The sequence below is a fragment of the Nymphalis io genome, chromosome 13, assembly GCF_905147045.1.
Source record: "Nymphalis io chromosome 13, ilAglIoxx1.1, whole genome shotgun sequence".
Classification (NCBI taxonomy): domain Eukaryota; kingdom Metazoa; phylum Arthropoda; class Insecta; order Lepidoptera; family Nymphalidae; genus Nymphalis; species Nymphalis io.
The window spans coordinates 6,932,788-6,948,890 of record NC_065900.1 but is presented as its reverse complement, the minus strand read 5'-3'; the positions used below and the strand labels follow the sequence as shown (position 1 = coordinate 6,948,890).

Here is a 16,103-nt window from a genome sequence, read left to right as displayed (position 1 = left end):
TGTTATTATAAAAGACAAGACTGACGAGCAAATGGGCTAACTGATGGTAAATGGTCACCATCGCCGCTAAAAGTGACATGTGCATTTTAAAAAACACTGTTGCCGGTATGAGCACTGTACCGCCGCCCATGATAACTAAGATAACCCTTGTGCCTGTTATCTTATGTAGTTTACACAGGATTTTGTAAAATGATTTTAATATTCAAGTTAAAAAATTATTTTGCTAGTCAAGATTCTCGAAGATAAATTTTATCGGATGTCGTCGGAATATGGTACATTCGACTTTGTTTAAAAGAAATTTCTCCATTTAAAAATCTATAAAACGTTATTTAAAAGGGTAAATAGTGTTATTCTAATGTAGTTTTTAATTTATGAATAGACTAGCTATTTATATTAGATAAGATTATAATTACATAAGAATATAATATATATTCCGATGTTCGGGGAGTACTAGGCGTCTTGGACAGCGGCGAGTCCTACGATCCGCGAGGACGACGAGTAATGCGATTTTCTAGCGATAAAAAAGGCGGATGGGCAAATGGACCATCTAATGGTAAGTGGTCACCACCGCCCTTAGAAGTTGGCGCCGTAGAAAAAATTAACCATTACTTACATCGCTAATGCGCCACCAACTTTGGGAACTTTCACGTATTCTCTTCACACGACCTCGTGTCCCTTATGGTCATTTAATTTCCATTTCATATTAAGTATATATGGAATAAAATATTTAATTATTTTAAATACACTATTTATATACAGGAGGAGTCTGGTTCCCGCGGTTTAAAAGTGCACTATAGCATAATTTTATTATGATCTAGCGTTACCAAAGCTTTACCAAAAGATTTTAATTTCGTTGGCCAAGAAAATGAATTGAATAAAAAAATTCCACATTTAATATTATTACAGTTATGAAAAAGTGTGTTTGTTTATTTGTTCCTCCTTTAAGCAGCATTGATGCAATGAATCGACGTGATTTTGATTTAATACTATAATAGAAACTATAATAAAAACGTAATTTGCCCTCTTTTATGTAAACAGGCTATTTTTTCCCCGAAAAAGCTGTTCCTGTGCAATAAGCTTGTATTGTTATTACCTCTTCATGTGACTTTCACAAAGAGTCTAAATGGAATTTATTGAATGAATCTTACGTTAGATATCTTAGATAAATACATAGGATATTTTGTATCTCGGAAAAATAAATATGTTGTCATAATTCTACTATTACCATCTTAAACTAAAACAGCTGAACGTATTGTGATAAAATTGGTGTAATGGTGTCTTGGTGGTAGGACTTTGAGCAAAATCGTCTGCGTAGGTAACACGGTAATACTTAGTCTTGTTGTGTTCCGGTTTGAATGGTGAGTGAGCCAGTGTTACAACAGGGCCCAAGGGTCATGACAGCTTAGTTCCCAACAACGGTGGCGTATTGTCAATGTATTATAATAGTTATAAGTAGCAATGTGATTCAAACGTAAATAAAATTTAATCTTATTTTGAATAAATCTAATTAAATTCCTTCAATACCTCCGCTGTTTGACGCGCGTGTTTATATTTGTGTGTGCCTGTGCTAAATATTAAGGTAGGTAGTAGTATGGGGCTTAGTATTAACGATAAAATGATGACTTTATAGCATTACTACTAAGCTCCGTAACGGTTATCGGATTGACATGTGTTATATATTAACATGGATGAAAACTCATAAAACTTTTATTATTCCCGAATCATGTTCGTTTCCGCTGTAGGTTTTTACTATTCGGCACTTTTTACTATCCGCCATCTTTGCTGATTGCGCACACTCGGGATTCAATATTTTCGAATTCCATCCACAGCAGTTGTCTTTATAATAAATAGCATATCTTTAAGAAGTCTCAAATGTGCAAAGTTTACAATACAAACATAACAAAGTAGTAGGTAAGTATATTTTATTTATCTTTATAAAAATGCCTTTAATTATATACTAAGTGATATATAAACTTAATCATCATCATCATCACTTTAATGGTCTGCTACTTAAAATTGCACCTGGACTGGCAGAGGTATAAAACACAACCATATCTCATATATAATATCACCATATCATAACTGTATTTTACATTACGAGATAACAAAAATACCGTACCGTAAAGGCTGGGTTATCGAACAATAATACAATCAAATGACAATGAATATAATGAATAATAGTATTGTCACCCATTTTTTTTGCCATCCTCATCCTATTCCCATTTATCTTGTGTCTACATTACCTATTTTGTATTTCAGCGTAGTTTATTGTTCAAGAAGCGTCGCGATAAACACTTAATATCTATATTGATCTTAAACTAAATATCGAATATAAAATGAATCATACTTATTTTATAAATTAATGTTGTTTGTATATCTTCTTTCACGGATAAATATTATTGCGATAATAATATATTATTAAAGACCTAAACAAAATAGTCGGGGTATATAATATTTCAAAAACAAAACAAAAAATATACGAAATCATGAAAGGTTAGCATGGTCATATATTGTTTATAATAAAAGATAAAACTAACCGTTAGATTCGCTCAATAATATGATCAATAATAATTTAATTAATAAAATTAATAATTCACTTCAAGCATTTAAAAAAATGTTTAATTTATTAAGTATTTGTTGTAAAAAACTTATTCGCAAAAGTAAAGATTGTAAGAGAAGTCAAAGGTCCTAATATTATATAAGCTGGATGTGTACGAGAACTTAAAAATCGAGAGGATAAGCAACGTTATAATAATTCGAATAGGCCAAGTATATATTATTAACCAATTGGTATTCATACTATGTATGGGATGTAAGGGAGCACAACTATATCTAGCTGTTTCCAGTCAACCTCACCTGTGTGCAGCACACCTATACGCAACGGCCCCTAGTTCCCGGTCGCCCCGCTGTTCCTGGCCAAGGCGGCGGTCATGGTAAGGGTGGGGCAGGGGGTGCTAAGAATCCCCGGGTTACGGTAGGCCGCCAACACCGACTGACCCTGGCTACGTATAACGGACGCACGCTACGGCTCGACGAACACCTGGCACAGCTCGAAGAAGAGCTGACGAACATAAAGTGGCATATTTTGTTGCTATGTGAAATCCGAAGAAAGGGAGAGGATACCATTGCCTTAGAATCAGGCCATCTTATGTACTTCAGAGAGGGAGACCAACCATTCCAAGGTGGCGTCGGGTTCTTGATCCACAAGGCTCTCTCTGACAACATCTTAGAAATCTCCAGTGTGTCGGCAAGGGTAGCGTATCTTGTGATCAGACTCACCAAGAGGTATAGCCTCAAGGTTATCCAAGTATACGCACCGACTTCGACACACTCGGATGATGAAGTGGAAGAAATGTACGAAGACATTTCTAAGACATTGCACACCACCCAACAGGCCCACTTCAATGTTGTCATGGGGGACTTCAACGCTAAAGTGGGAGTACATACTAGCAACGAATCGGTAGTAGGACAGCACGGATTTGGAAGCAGGAATCATAGGGGGCAAATGCTCGTCAAATTTTTGGAGAAAGAGGGTCTGTTCTTGATGAATTCTTTCTTTAAGAAACAGCCTCAACGGAAGTGGACGTGACGTAGCCCAGACGCTGTGATTATAAACGAGATTGACTTTATTATGACGGACAAGAGGCGAATATTTAGAGATGTCTCTGTGATCACAAGGTTCAATACCGGAAGTGATCACCGACTTGTACGAGGCACTCTAAATATTGACTACAAGCTCGAGCGAGCCCGTCTAATGAGGTCTACACTCCGACCAAAATTGCTCCAAGCCGTGGAGTCTAGTACATTTCAGTTAAAACTGGAAAACCTATTGGTGGTAGGGCTTTGTGCAAGCTCGTCTGGGTAGGTACCACCCACTCATCAGATATTCTACCGCAAAACAGCAATACTTGATATTGTTGTGTTCTGGTTTGAAGGGTGAGTGAGCCAGTGTAATTACAGGCACAAGGGACATAAAATCTTAGTTCCCAAGGTTGGTGGCGCATTGGCTATAAGCGATGGTTGACATTTCTTACAATGCCAATGTCTAAGGGCGTTTGGTGACCACTTACCATCAGGTGGCCCATATGCTCGTCCACCTTCCTATTCCTATTCTATAAAACCGATTTGCTGCCTTGGAAACCAACACTGACGTTGACATCAACCAAGAACTCGACCAAGTGGTGGGTATCCTTAGGGACGAGAGGACGAAATTATATCCAGCGCAAAACACCGGCAAGAGGTCCAAGCTTTCGGGATAGTCTTTAGAGCTAATTCGAAAACGACGTGAAAACCCTAGTCACTTCGTCAGATCTTAATAAAAAAAATTCAAAGCTAGTAAGACGCGACCTCCGAAACTTCAATACACGCACTATAAAAGAAGCGATTGAGCAAAATCGGGGGTCGAAAGTCTTTGTCCAAAAACTAGGTCGAAGCCATCTGACGAAGCTGACCACTTCAAAGGGAAAAGTCGTCGCCTCTAAGCTCGAGTTTCTTAGGGAAGTTCAGGACTTCTACGGTAAATTATTTACATCAGAAGCGCCTCGTCCTCAACCCGACGCTGGGGATCCTAGAGCCACTTTAGCCCCCTTCACAGAAGAGTTGCCAGAAGTAAGCCAAGACGAAATCGTGATGGCTTTGGGGCAGCTTAAAAATGGAGAAGCCCCCGGGGAAGATGGAATTACGAAGGAGCTACTAAAGGCAGCTGGAAAACCTTTACTAGCGCAGCTCCAACGAATATTTAATTCTGTCATATTCTCGGGGAGAACTCCTAAGGCATAGAGCAAGGGCGTTGTCGTAATATTCTTCAAAAAGGGAGACAAACCTGAAACTTTGAAGAACTACAGACCTATTTCCCTCTTGAGCCATGTCTATAAGCAGTTTTCTAGGATCATCACGAATCGTCTCGCGAGTAGACTTGACGAGTTTCAGCCCCCGGAACAGGCCGAATTTCGAAGAGGGTACGGAACCATAGACCACATTTACACAGTGCGGCAGATTATACAGAAGACCGAAGAGAATAATCAGCCCCTGTGCTTAGCATTTGTGGACTATGAAAAGGCTTTTGACTCTATTGAGACCTGGTCTGTTCTGGAGTCCTTACAACGGTGCCAAATCGATTGGCAATACATCCAAGTGCTGAAAGGCCTGCATGACGCTGCTGTTATGACCGTCAAAGTACAGAATCAGCAGTCTGACCCTATCCTCTTGCATCGAGGAGTGAGACAAGGGGATGTCGTTTCACCGAAATTGTTCACTAATGCATTAGAGGATATGTTCAAGACGCTGCACTGGGAAGGGTGGGGCATAAACTTAAACGGCGAGTACCTTTTGCACTTGAGATTTGCAGACGATACCGTCATCGTGGCAGAAACCGTGCAAGACATGCAATATATGCTGAGCAGCCTGGCTGATTCTTCTGCTCGAATTGGTCTCCGGATGAACTTGGGAAAAACCAAGATAATGTTCAACGAACACGTCAGTCCGGAACCAATAGCTCTTAACGGAGTTCCTCTCGAAGTTGTTCAGGAGTATGTGTACCTTGGGCAAACTTTGCAGTTGGGTCGAAACAACTTCGAGGGGGAAGCACGAAGAAGAGTACAGCTGGGCTGGGCAGCGTATAGAAAACTCGGTCACGTCTTTTCGTCACGAATACCGCAATGCTTGAAGACAAAAGTCTTCAACGAGTGCGTCTTACCGGTTATGACCTACGGAGCCGAGACGTGGACACTGACAGTGCGTTTGGTCCACCATTTTAAGGTCGCTCAGCGAGCTATGGAGAGAGCTATGCTCGGAGTTTCTCTGAAGGATCGAATCCCAAATGTGGTGATCCGACAGAGAACCAAGGTTATCGACATAGCCCAAAGGATTAGTAAGCTGAAGTGGCAGTGGGCTGAACACATTTGTCGCAGAACCGACGACCGTTAGAGTAGACGCGGTCTGGAGTGGAGATTACGCCTTGGCAAACGTAGCGTAGGACGCCCTCCAGCTAGGTGGAGTGACGATATACGCAAGGTGGCTGGCAGCGGTTAGAGATTTAGAGCTGAAAATCGAGCTCAGTGGCGTCCCATTGGAGAGACCTATGTTTAGCAGTGGACGCGAAAAGGATGATGATGATGATGATGATGATGATTCATACTATGTAACTTAAAAGGTAGTTATTTCACTTGCTACTAATCGAACTTATTGATTAAATTCATTTCTTCTTATAAGATATCACGTTAGTGATATAAATATTTCTGCTATTTTGAGCTGCGATATAACATAAAAAACAAAAATCTATTAATATATTTTATTCAGCTTCAAAAAGGATTTAAGTGTGTTGGGCAAATATCAAATTTTCTGACATCTTTATAATGGAAAAACAATTTAACCTCCATAAGTTATTATTATGATGGTAATATGGTAACCATGTAAGCACTAAACTGTCTATGTAAACATTTTACGGATTTAATTTTAATATTTAAAAATGTCTTGGAAAATGACTTGTTTCTAGTTTTAACTGCTCTATATTTACCGTTTTTAAATATCTTATCGTTAGATATACTTATAGCGGAAATACATTACCACTCGCTTAAGTTTCCATTCATTCATTTCCACTTGCAATTGTGGCAATGGAGTGGGAACTTGCATGGTTACACTAAAAATAACCTAAATTAGCCTTTTTTTCAGAAAATAAAATCTGAATTTAGTACCTGTGCATGATTACTTACACCCCTAAAGTAAACGTCGAGTTATTAATTAAAATCTAAAATGCCATATTTCATCACGCATTTCTGGAACTTATGGAATTAATGAGAAATGCAAACTCATAGTGTACAATAAAAGCAGCCCAGACTAAAAAAACATCGTTTCTCGGAAAAATACTCGAACTGCATGGTTACCGAAATTAAACTCTCGCGATTTCTATTATGATTAATGGGATATAACCGCAATAAAAAAACGAAGAAGAATTTGAGAAGAAAAAGTAATTGTTTATTAATATAATAATTTTTTATAAATAGTTGCATGAATGGTGCAAGGGAGATAGTTGCTCTTGTACGGCTGTACTGCAAAACTTCAATTCGAGCTGGGGTCGTAAAGACTAAATTTATTTTTAATTGTTTTCATGAAACTATTGGTGTTTTGTTATTACAGCCCTCTGTTGAAAAAATAAATAACTTCCGGGCTGTGGCTCGACCCAATCGTCAAGCTGCGCGTAGTTTCTTGTGTTTTCAACAGATGGAGCTTACTAGTTATCTACAGAGCAATGACTACTAATATTTTGAACGGGAAAGGTAATTTGTTGACCACATACTCAATAAATGGGAACAATAAGTGCGAAAAGTTGATAATCAGTCGGATGAACGATGCGTGAATACATAATTCGCTCTCTGATTGAGTAAGGGCCAAAAACCAATGTAGTGTAATAATGGACGTTTCTAAATAAGGGCCCTGATTCAGTGTTTTAGGGATTAAACGAAGGGTTTAGGGCTTTCAACTAATATATTGAATATATTGTTTTTTCGTACAACGACTGAGATTTTATTAAAACATACACATAATATATTTAAACTTTATTCAGTAGAAGTACAAATAAAAAAGGTGTTATAACATCTAACTGTTTATAAACTTATTTATTTATAAGTTAAGAGATTGACTTTAAAATAGACAAAAAATTAAACAGATACAATATTACCTTTTCAATGACAATAAAAAAAAAACATCAATGAGATCTGATTTTGAAAACACTTTAATTTGATTTACATTACGAAAACCTCTTAGATATATTTCATTCATATGAAAAATTATAGACTCATTAAAGTTCTGCAGAATAGCTGCCGATTAAAATCTATAACTTTTAACGATTTGCATACATTTCTTTAGAAAAAAGTTGATATAAATGTGTCCCATAAATAAATATATTATTAGTGAAGTTAAGATAATGTATTTCAAAGAAAATTATCGATTATATTTTAATGCCCCTTTTTATTTTATTATTATAGATTAATTATAATCATCTTTTTTTATTCGATTTTACTTCGGATAATAAATTAAATATGCTTTTTAAAATTTCATCAATTTACAACAATATTGAGATCTTGCTGAGCCTCCACAAAAGGAAAATTGCCAACTTTTGTGATGTCAACACGCGTTGTAAATAAAAGTTTCTACTCAATTAAGTTTCCAACAAAAATTGTTAACAACTTTCGAAAATCGCGTTTTTGTGGTAAGCTTCAAAGGAATAAGAAAGAATATGCGTGTGATTTTAACTCAGTTAAACTTTCTTTAATTGGTTTAGACAAAAGTTGGTGACTTTCTGAATAATCACAATTGCACAGTGGAAACGCATCTTAAATATGACATAAAACGTTGGAAATAATAATGAATGTTCGCAGCTTAAGCGTAAAATATCTTAATTCTATAATATTACTAAATATGTTCTTAAATGTACGATTTGTTTCGAATAAGTTTCAATCAGACAAGAAACTTGTTCATTTATTTATTGTACTTAACACCGTCCAATTAATTATCATTATGAAACAATTTAAGATTTTTTTTTAAATCAACTTTAAACAAGGAATACAAGATATTCACGCGAATTATTAAGTGTCGCTTATTGTTGTACTGTAATTTGTTTAGTAGTGTAAAAAAACCGGAAATTTTTAAAGAAATATCCTCTTTATAAAATTAAAAAAAATAATGTTTTGTAAAATATGGGGGATATTTTTACGGTGTAAATTTTATTTTAATAATCCCCACATCTTTCAATAATTACTTGAAATATTATGAGCCTTGAACTTCAATATATAACATATAGAAACTTACGTAATTTTTTTTTGACATTTTATATTCCCATCCATAAAGCCTAAAAATCTCAATAGAGGCGTACAAGTAGACATGATTTATTTGATTACAATGAGAAAATGTTACAAGTCAGTAACACTACTCAGTTATCAGTAAATCAATTCTATAAAAAAAAAACCATGATGAGTGACGTCACATGTGCGTTTTTGGACTCTTTACATAATTTTTTTTACATACATTATTTTATAAAGGACAGTTGTTTGTTATCGATAAGCTTTTTCGATAGCAAAAGAAACTAGTTATATAAATATTATTAACCTATTGGTTCAGTATATGATTTTGCTTGGCGGTGCCGCTGTGTTGGTGTTCATGGCTTGTTCCAGCGTGTCGAGCCGACGGTAGGCGTGACCACGGCTGTTTCTACGCCGGCCTGATTGTCTGCCTTCAACTATCAATCCCAAAATCTAAAAAAAGAAAATTAATTTTATTTTATAATCAGTTTTGTTACTCCACAGACTATAAAAACTAAAAAACTGAAGAAAATTCATGTTATAATATACTAGTACAGTGAGACCACAAAAACAAAAGACGCTAAACGAGTCTTGCAGTACCCAATTCATATCATATTGAATTGAATATCGCACTGTTTTTGTGACAGTTTCGTCACGTTCGAAATTATTACTTTTAAATGGCGCAAATCGAGAGCTACCAAGAAATAAATATATTCAGTGAGAGATAATGTATAAATAATAAAATTAATAAGACCTCATTAATTTTTCACTATACACATATATTATACATTATATAGCTTTGCTTGGTATCGCTTGGACCGCAGTTAAAACTTTTTTTTGGTCACTACTCAGTAAAATGTAAAGTAATAGTGTCAGTAAAGACACAGGACGTGTCAGTATTGTGAAATATATATGTAAACTATACTGACTGAAAATTATTTAATGTACATGTCTTTGTATGGTTGGATACAGCTTATAAATGTTCCATTGGTAAGCTAACACTTCCCCTTCTTTGAAGATGTTTAGAGCTACTGCTGCTAGAGCAATTGTTGGTGGATATGGCACAATTTTATACGACACCACAAATAGTTTATAAACAAAAATAAACTAACTACTACAATAAAAAATACCATTATTATTTTTTTGACAATAGTACCAGTAGTTATGTTTATGGCGTCATTTTGTAATGGCCTTCTTGAAATCAACGAGCAGTGCATATTTGTTACTTACCACTTTTGTAAATTTATTTTTGTTGTGATATAAGATATACAGCAACACAACAATTATAATTGCAGTCAGGAATAACGGGAAGAAATGGTCATCCTCCTCAGCGTAGCCATTTTGCATTGGATTTGGAAATGTTTCTGAAACTAGAAAAAAATAAATAAATAATATTCATTTTAAAATATTTTAAAAATAAAAAGTAAGTATGATATTCTACCGCAAAACAGCAGTACTGTGGTGGTACAGCAGAAGGGTGAGTGAGCCAGTGTAATTACAGAAACAAGGGATATAATGTTAATTCCCAAGATTGGTGGCGCATTAGCGACGTAAGGGATGGTTGGTATTTCTTACAATGCCAATATCTAATGGGCGGTGGTGACCACTTACCATCCTAATTTGAGATCATGTGTCAACAAAAAAGGAATAATATGATTTTATCAAAACTATTAATTTATCATATAATATGCTGGACTGGCCACCTAGACCAATCTGGCACAATAATTTGAATTGATGCATTTATGTTTGTAAAAGTTTCCGTATGGTAACCACTTATTTAAAAATTTCCATTCACAATCCGAAGGCGTTGCAATGCATACGGATCTTAAAACAAATAATAATTATACTATATATATACTTAAGCAAAATAGGACACTATGCAGATGTACTTAATTTAACGATGATTTTTATGTCGTCAATTAGATCAACCAAGATTGGAATTATATTGGAATAATAAAAAGCTTTTATTACATTACAATAATAGCGAACAGTAATTAAATTTTAAAATCTAAATATATTAATCCCAACAAGTATTCTAAGTTTGACTAGAAGACGTTACAGTTAATAGACGTATAAACTATTTCAACTACAAGAAGAATCGAAATCGAGATCTAGAATAGTCTATTATCTCATTATGGATTCGGGTTTTGAATGTTGGCGAAGTTGTAAATGGAACATTGGAAGTAAAATGGAATAAAGTAGACATAAGTAGTTAAGTAGATAGTGTCGCATTATAAATGAAGTTATTATAATATTCAAGAATTGTTTTTGTCATTTATATTTTTTATTGCGTTGATACCATTCATCTAACGGAAATCGCGTCCACTTATTTTTTCAGAGTTTAGTTTCTAAGAACGAATTAAAAGCCTTATTTAAAAATGTAAATCACATGTTGCTCATATTCTATTAAATTTAGTTTATAAAAAAAAACCATGGCTTTATAATGTACATATCCGTAGTGTACGGGTGTTTTTTTGTTTCGAAGTTAATTTGTGATTCTTATAATTGAGAAAATATTTAGGAATCGTGTTATCACTATTAATAGTCATTAATATATAACTCCAACTTTACCGTATATTTTTTACAGCGTGATGGTTTTATTGATATGCATTATACGAAGTCAGTATCCTATAGTATCTAGTAACTAAAATATTCAATGTTGTTATATCATATTGGCATATAAGAGAAAACATTAAGAATATTTAAAAAGGTTAAATTTATAACATTGACATACGATTATATGCCTTGCAGGTTTTTACATAACCAATACGGCTTTAAATATTGAAAAATAATTAGTGCCTAATCGAAGCAATCCATTAAATCAATGTTTTATTGAACTACTAAGGTTTTGATAATATTAATATCTGTATCTACGTCAGAACTATTCCGTGTAAATACACAAAATAGTTCTGACGATATTACTTCAAGGCCTCACCTGATTAAATACGAAGTTAAAAGTTTTACATACATTTATTCAAACTCAAATTTTTAATTTATTATTATTTTATGATAGAAACATAATATGGAACTGCAACTATTTGTATTTCAAACAAATAATATAAAAAAAATTAAATACGACACATGCCAATTTAATTTTAAGAAAAAAAAAATATTTATTGAACAAGACAAAGATTTTTCTTAATTAATATTTTATACGAATTGAATATTGTATTTACCTAAAACTATATTAACTTATCAAAAAAAAAATAGATTGCACTAAAACAATTTAGATAAAGAACAAATATTTTAAATTGCGATACTTGTAATACTTTTATTATCATTATATTTTAATTGTAAACTTGAATTATTATTAATATCAAAACAGAACTCTATTTTGTGAGAAATAGTACTTTTATTACTATTTGTTAATATTATTTTATAATATAGATAAATCAAATGCTAAAGATCAGATATGAACTGATTATTACAACAGATTAAAACATAATTTCAAACTATAAAATTAAAAAAATATCAACAAGTTTTTTTTCTTTTGATTATTATCTTAATTTTGTTTTGACTGCCTCGATCTAGTCTAGTGGCTAGAAATAAAGTCGCAGATTCCGAGATCGTGGGTTCGATCGATGAAAAGTTATTAGGTTTTTTAGTCGTGTTTCAATTCTCAGTAGCAGCCTGAGGTTACACGCCGTGCCTCGGAAAGCAACGAAAGCCGTTGGTCGTGCGCCTATACTCTTTTCGTTCGTGTCGGATTTGCCGTCACATCGGATCATGACAGTGACGATATAAAGAGTGCACCTGTGTTTGCGCTCACACTTATGCACTATAATATCTCCCTTGAGATTGGTCAGGAGGACATCATCATCATAATATTAAAGGTTATTTCTTTATACTGACCTGATGTTATAGATTCAATTCCAACTCTAGTTTTGTGTGGTTCTTCATCCATATTTGGATCAGAATCGAGGAATGGTACCTTCACTGATTTTCCACCGGCACGTATTAATGCACTCAGGGCTGAAATAATGAGGTTTTGTTTAACAAATAATTTCAAAAATATTGTATTTTGACACAGCTTAATAAAAAAACTTTTCATCTAAAGTTTACATATATATAACTACAAATCACCTCACACACATTTCACAAATCAATGAAGAAATCATCTAGTCTATGATGTCATATGCAAACTAATATTTAATTGCAAATGACTACTATATCTCAATCACTATATTTTTAATTCTGAAACATAGAATGTGATGCTGCCTAGCAATAAACATGCCGAACCGAACCGAAACAGCCTGTGAATGTCTCACTGCTGGGCTAAAGGCCTCCTCTCCTCATTTTGAGGAGAAGGTTTTGGAGCTTATTCCACTACGCTGCTCCATATACACATACACATGTGGCAGAATTTCAGTGAAATAAGACACATGCAGGTTTCCTCGCGATGTTTTCCTTCACCGAAAAGCACGAGATGAATTATAAACAGAAATTAAGCACATGAAAATTCAGAGGTGCTTGCCCGGGTTTGAACCCACGATCATCAGTTAAGATTCACGCGTTCTTACCACTGGGCCATCTCGGCTTTCGGCATTTTGGCATTTTCGGCAAACATGCAGGCACATTAAGTAACATCAAATGAAGATAACATACACTAAAGACATGTTTGTGGAGACGAAAATACACCAAAAAAAAATGTACAAATCTTAAACATATTTAATTATTAAAGAACCCTGTTTTAGGTATGTTGTAAGAGCCAAACAGAAGTTTTGTAACACACATCCATCAATCCAATCTACCCATATCAGATCTAACTTATCAGAAAAAGCAGTCCCAACACCTTAATTGTTGCTATATTTTCATTCCTAACAAATGGGATTAGAATAAACAAATGATAATGTTTTCTTATATTATTTATATTATTCATTTTTTTATTGAAAATAATGTTTTTCTTTAAGTCAGAAACACTAATGTTGTGTGATAAGGAAAATGTGAAGACTCACTGTTTTTAGGTCTGGTATCATCAAAGTTAGGATCGGATTCAATGGGCTTCATGGCAGCATCATCTTGATCAGAACCTTGTACATATTCAGCATCTGAAATGAAATTAAGGATTGCCACTTTAATATAGATGTTATGTTATGCTTATATATGTGGACTTATGAAGGAATTTTATACATTATATGTATTTAAAAGTAATTCTGAAAACAAAGAAAAAATAAAAATGATGTTAGTTGAAGTATGTTAGACTAATATATTAATGTTAGGATAAATATTCTTCAGATCAATGTTTGGTTGCTTAGTCGGATACAAAAAGCCCAACAAAGTTTCATGTTAACTGATTATGATTCCAGTTTAATAAAACTTTTCATTTAAAAATTTACAATAACAAATGAGTTATTTTTAATACATAAGCATATATATATATATATATATATATATATATATATATATATATATATATTGTAAAATATGGTTTATTTAATAGTATGCGCCCTATTGCCAAAATAAACCTACATGGAAATACTCGAGTAAAAAAATGCATTTCATTAAATTAAATATGCCTATTATTGTACAAAATAACTCTATAATAAAAAAAAATGTGCTATTGCATAATTTATAATGTTTTAACTTCAACTGATACATTTATATTCAATCAATGCATCATAATCACTAATATTAACACACTTAGTAATTTTTATAAGGTAAGCTAATGAATAATAAAAATAGAATGCATGTTTAAATTGTAGATGTATGTTAAAATGGCAGATTTGAAAGATTTTCATCACAAACTGAATTCTGAGCTTTGAAGGACACAGGTTTTACTAGTATTAAATAGATATTGTATACATATAACACTTCGCAGAACTATATAATAATAATGAATGTCACATTTTTCTAAATATTAATAATTGATATGAATAATTAAATTCAGAAATAGACTTTATTTTTGAAAATTTAAATATTTTAATCTAAAAGAAATAAATCAATCATAAAATAGTATGAATTTGCAGAAAATAATATATAATATTTAATCTTACTACCCATGCATATAAGAAATAGAATTGAAAATGGCATTGCCCCCTTCACCTCACATTCACATACTGTGATATGAGTATAAATAGCAATACGAATTTTAACCTTATATTTTATCTGCATGGGTACTAATTAGATTTATTTATAGAAATGTTTTACTTGAAACATCAGTAATTTACCATCATCATTTTCATCTTCTTGATCTTCATCAATGTCACCTATTGGTTGCTTTACTTTAGGATTTTCGATTACAGATTCCTTCTGTTTAATCGGTTGGATATTCTCATCTTTCTCCAATTCATCTTTCTTAGGAGGCTCTTCTTCAACTGGCGGTTTTTCCATTTCATTCTTAGATACACTTGTAATGTTTGGAAGAACAGACTGTTCAGTTATTTTGTGAGAATTATCAAGTTGTTTCTGGGTATCTGATGTTGATGATTGGTTGCTTGTTGACGATTGGCCTGACACATCTTGATTGTTTATTTCAGTTTTCGTCCATTCAACATTGGCAACAGATTTAGATTCTATTGGTTTGACGCTTTCACTGGTAGATGTTGTGCCATTTTCAATTCTTGGAGTATTTAAAATGACAGTGTTATTTTCAATTGGATTTGAAATAGATTCTGCTAATACAGGAACAGCCGCACCAATGTTTTGCTGTGTCAAGGTAAGCATTTGGCTTTGTAAAACATCAGATCCCCACTGGTAATACTTGCAGTAGAAATTAGAATCTGCACTCAAAAACCCATCGACTGAACACATTTGTATACAGAATACTTCATTTTTAAATACTTGATCGACAGGCTCATTTTTAGGGTACTTTTCTTTGTATATGAATTTCCAAGTTTTTGCATGATTGCATATAGTTTTAATATCTTGAATTTCATTCATTTTAGTTGTATAATTTTCTTGCAAATTGAATTTAGAGCGACGGAAAGCAGTGCATAGCTGACTGTTTATATCATAAAACATTAAACACTTGAATTCTGTCTTTGCATCAGCAGATTCACTGACATTGCAGTGATCTATTTGCTTTTTTATAAAATCAGATAGAACCGAATTGTCACAAGTAATTGCGAGATTTTGCAATTGCTTTCCTATGGAATTTTCTTTTACAGGAAGTCCTAAACTAGGATAATAGACGTTTATTAAAATTAATACAATAATGCCGCGAAACATTTTTATGAGCAGCATTGAAAGCTATTTAACATTTAAATTTTAAGAAAATTTTGCAACCACGCAATTATAACGGTATATTCACAAACACTATTTTACCATATTCCGCAGCCAAATATTTTTGAATGGCATTTAAGAACTTGA

General features: G+C 33.5%; 1 protein-coding gene across 2 annotated transcripts; it reads right to left on the bottom strand.

The window, feature by feature from the left end:
- Positions 1 to 7,538: 7,538 nt before the first annotated feature.
- On the bottom strand, positions 7,539 to 16,099 carry LOC126772816 (trans-Golgi network integral membrane protein 2-like). 2 transcript variants are annotated; one of them, XM_050493407.1, is made up of 5 exons: positions 14,963 to 16,099; positions 13,751 to 13,843; positions 12,648 to 12,767; positions 10,026 to 10,165; positions 7,539 to 9,248 (listed from the first exon to the last, which is right to left on the bottom strand). In XM_050493407.1, exons 1-5 carry the CDS (start codon positions 15,975 to 15,977, stop codon positions 9,111 to 9,113), a joined length of 1,506 nt encoding a protein of 501 aa, XP_050349364.1. In that variant the 5' UTR covers positions 15,978 to 16,099; the 3' UTR covers positions 7,539 to 9,110. The 2 variants fall into 2 exon arrangements, with proteins under 2 accessions (XP_050349364.1, XP_050349365.1); XM_050493408.1 differs by having other exon boundaries at positions 10,026 to 10,159.
- Between the last annotated feature and the right edge of the window lie 4 nt (positions 16,100 to 16,103).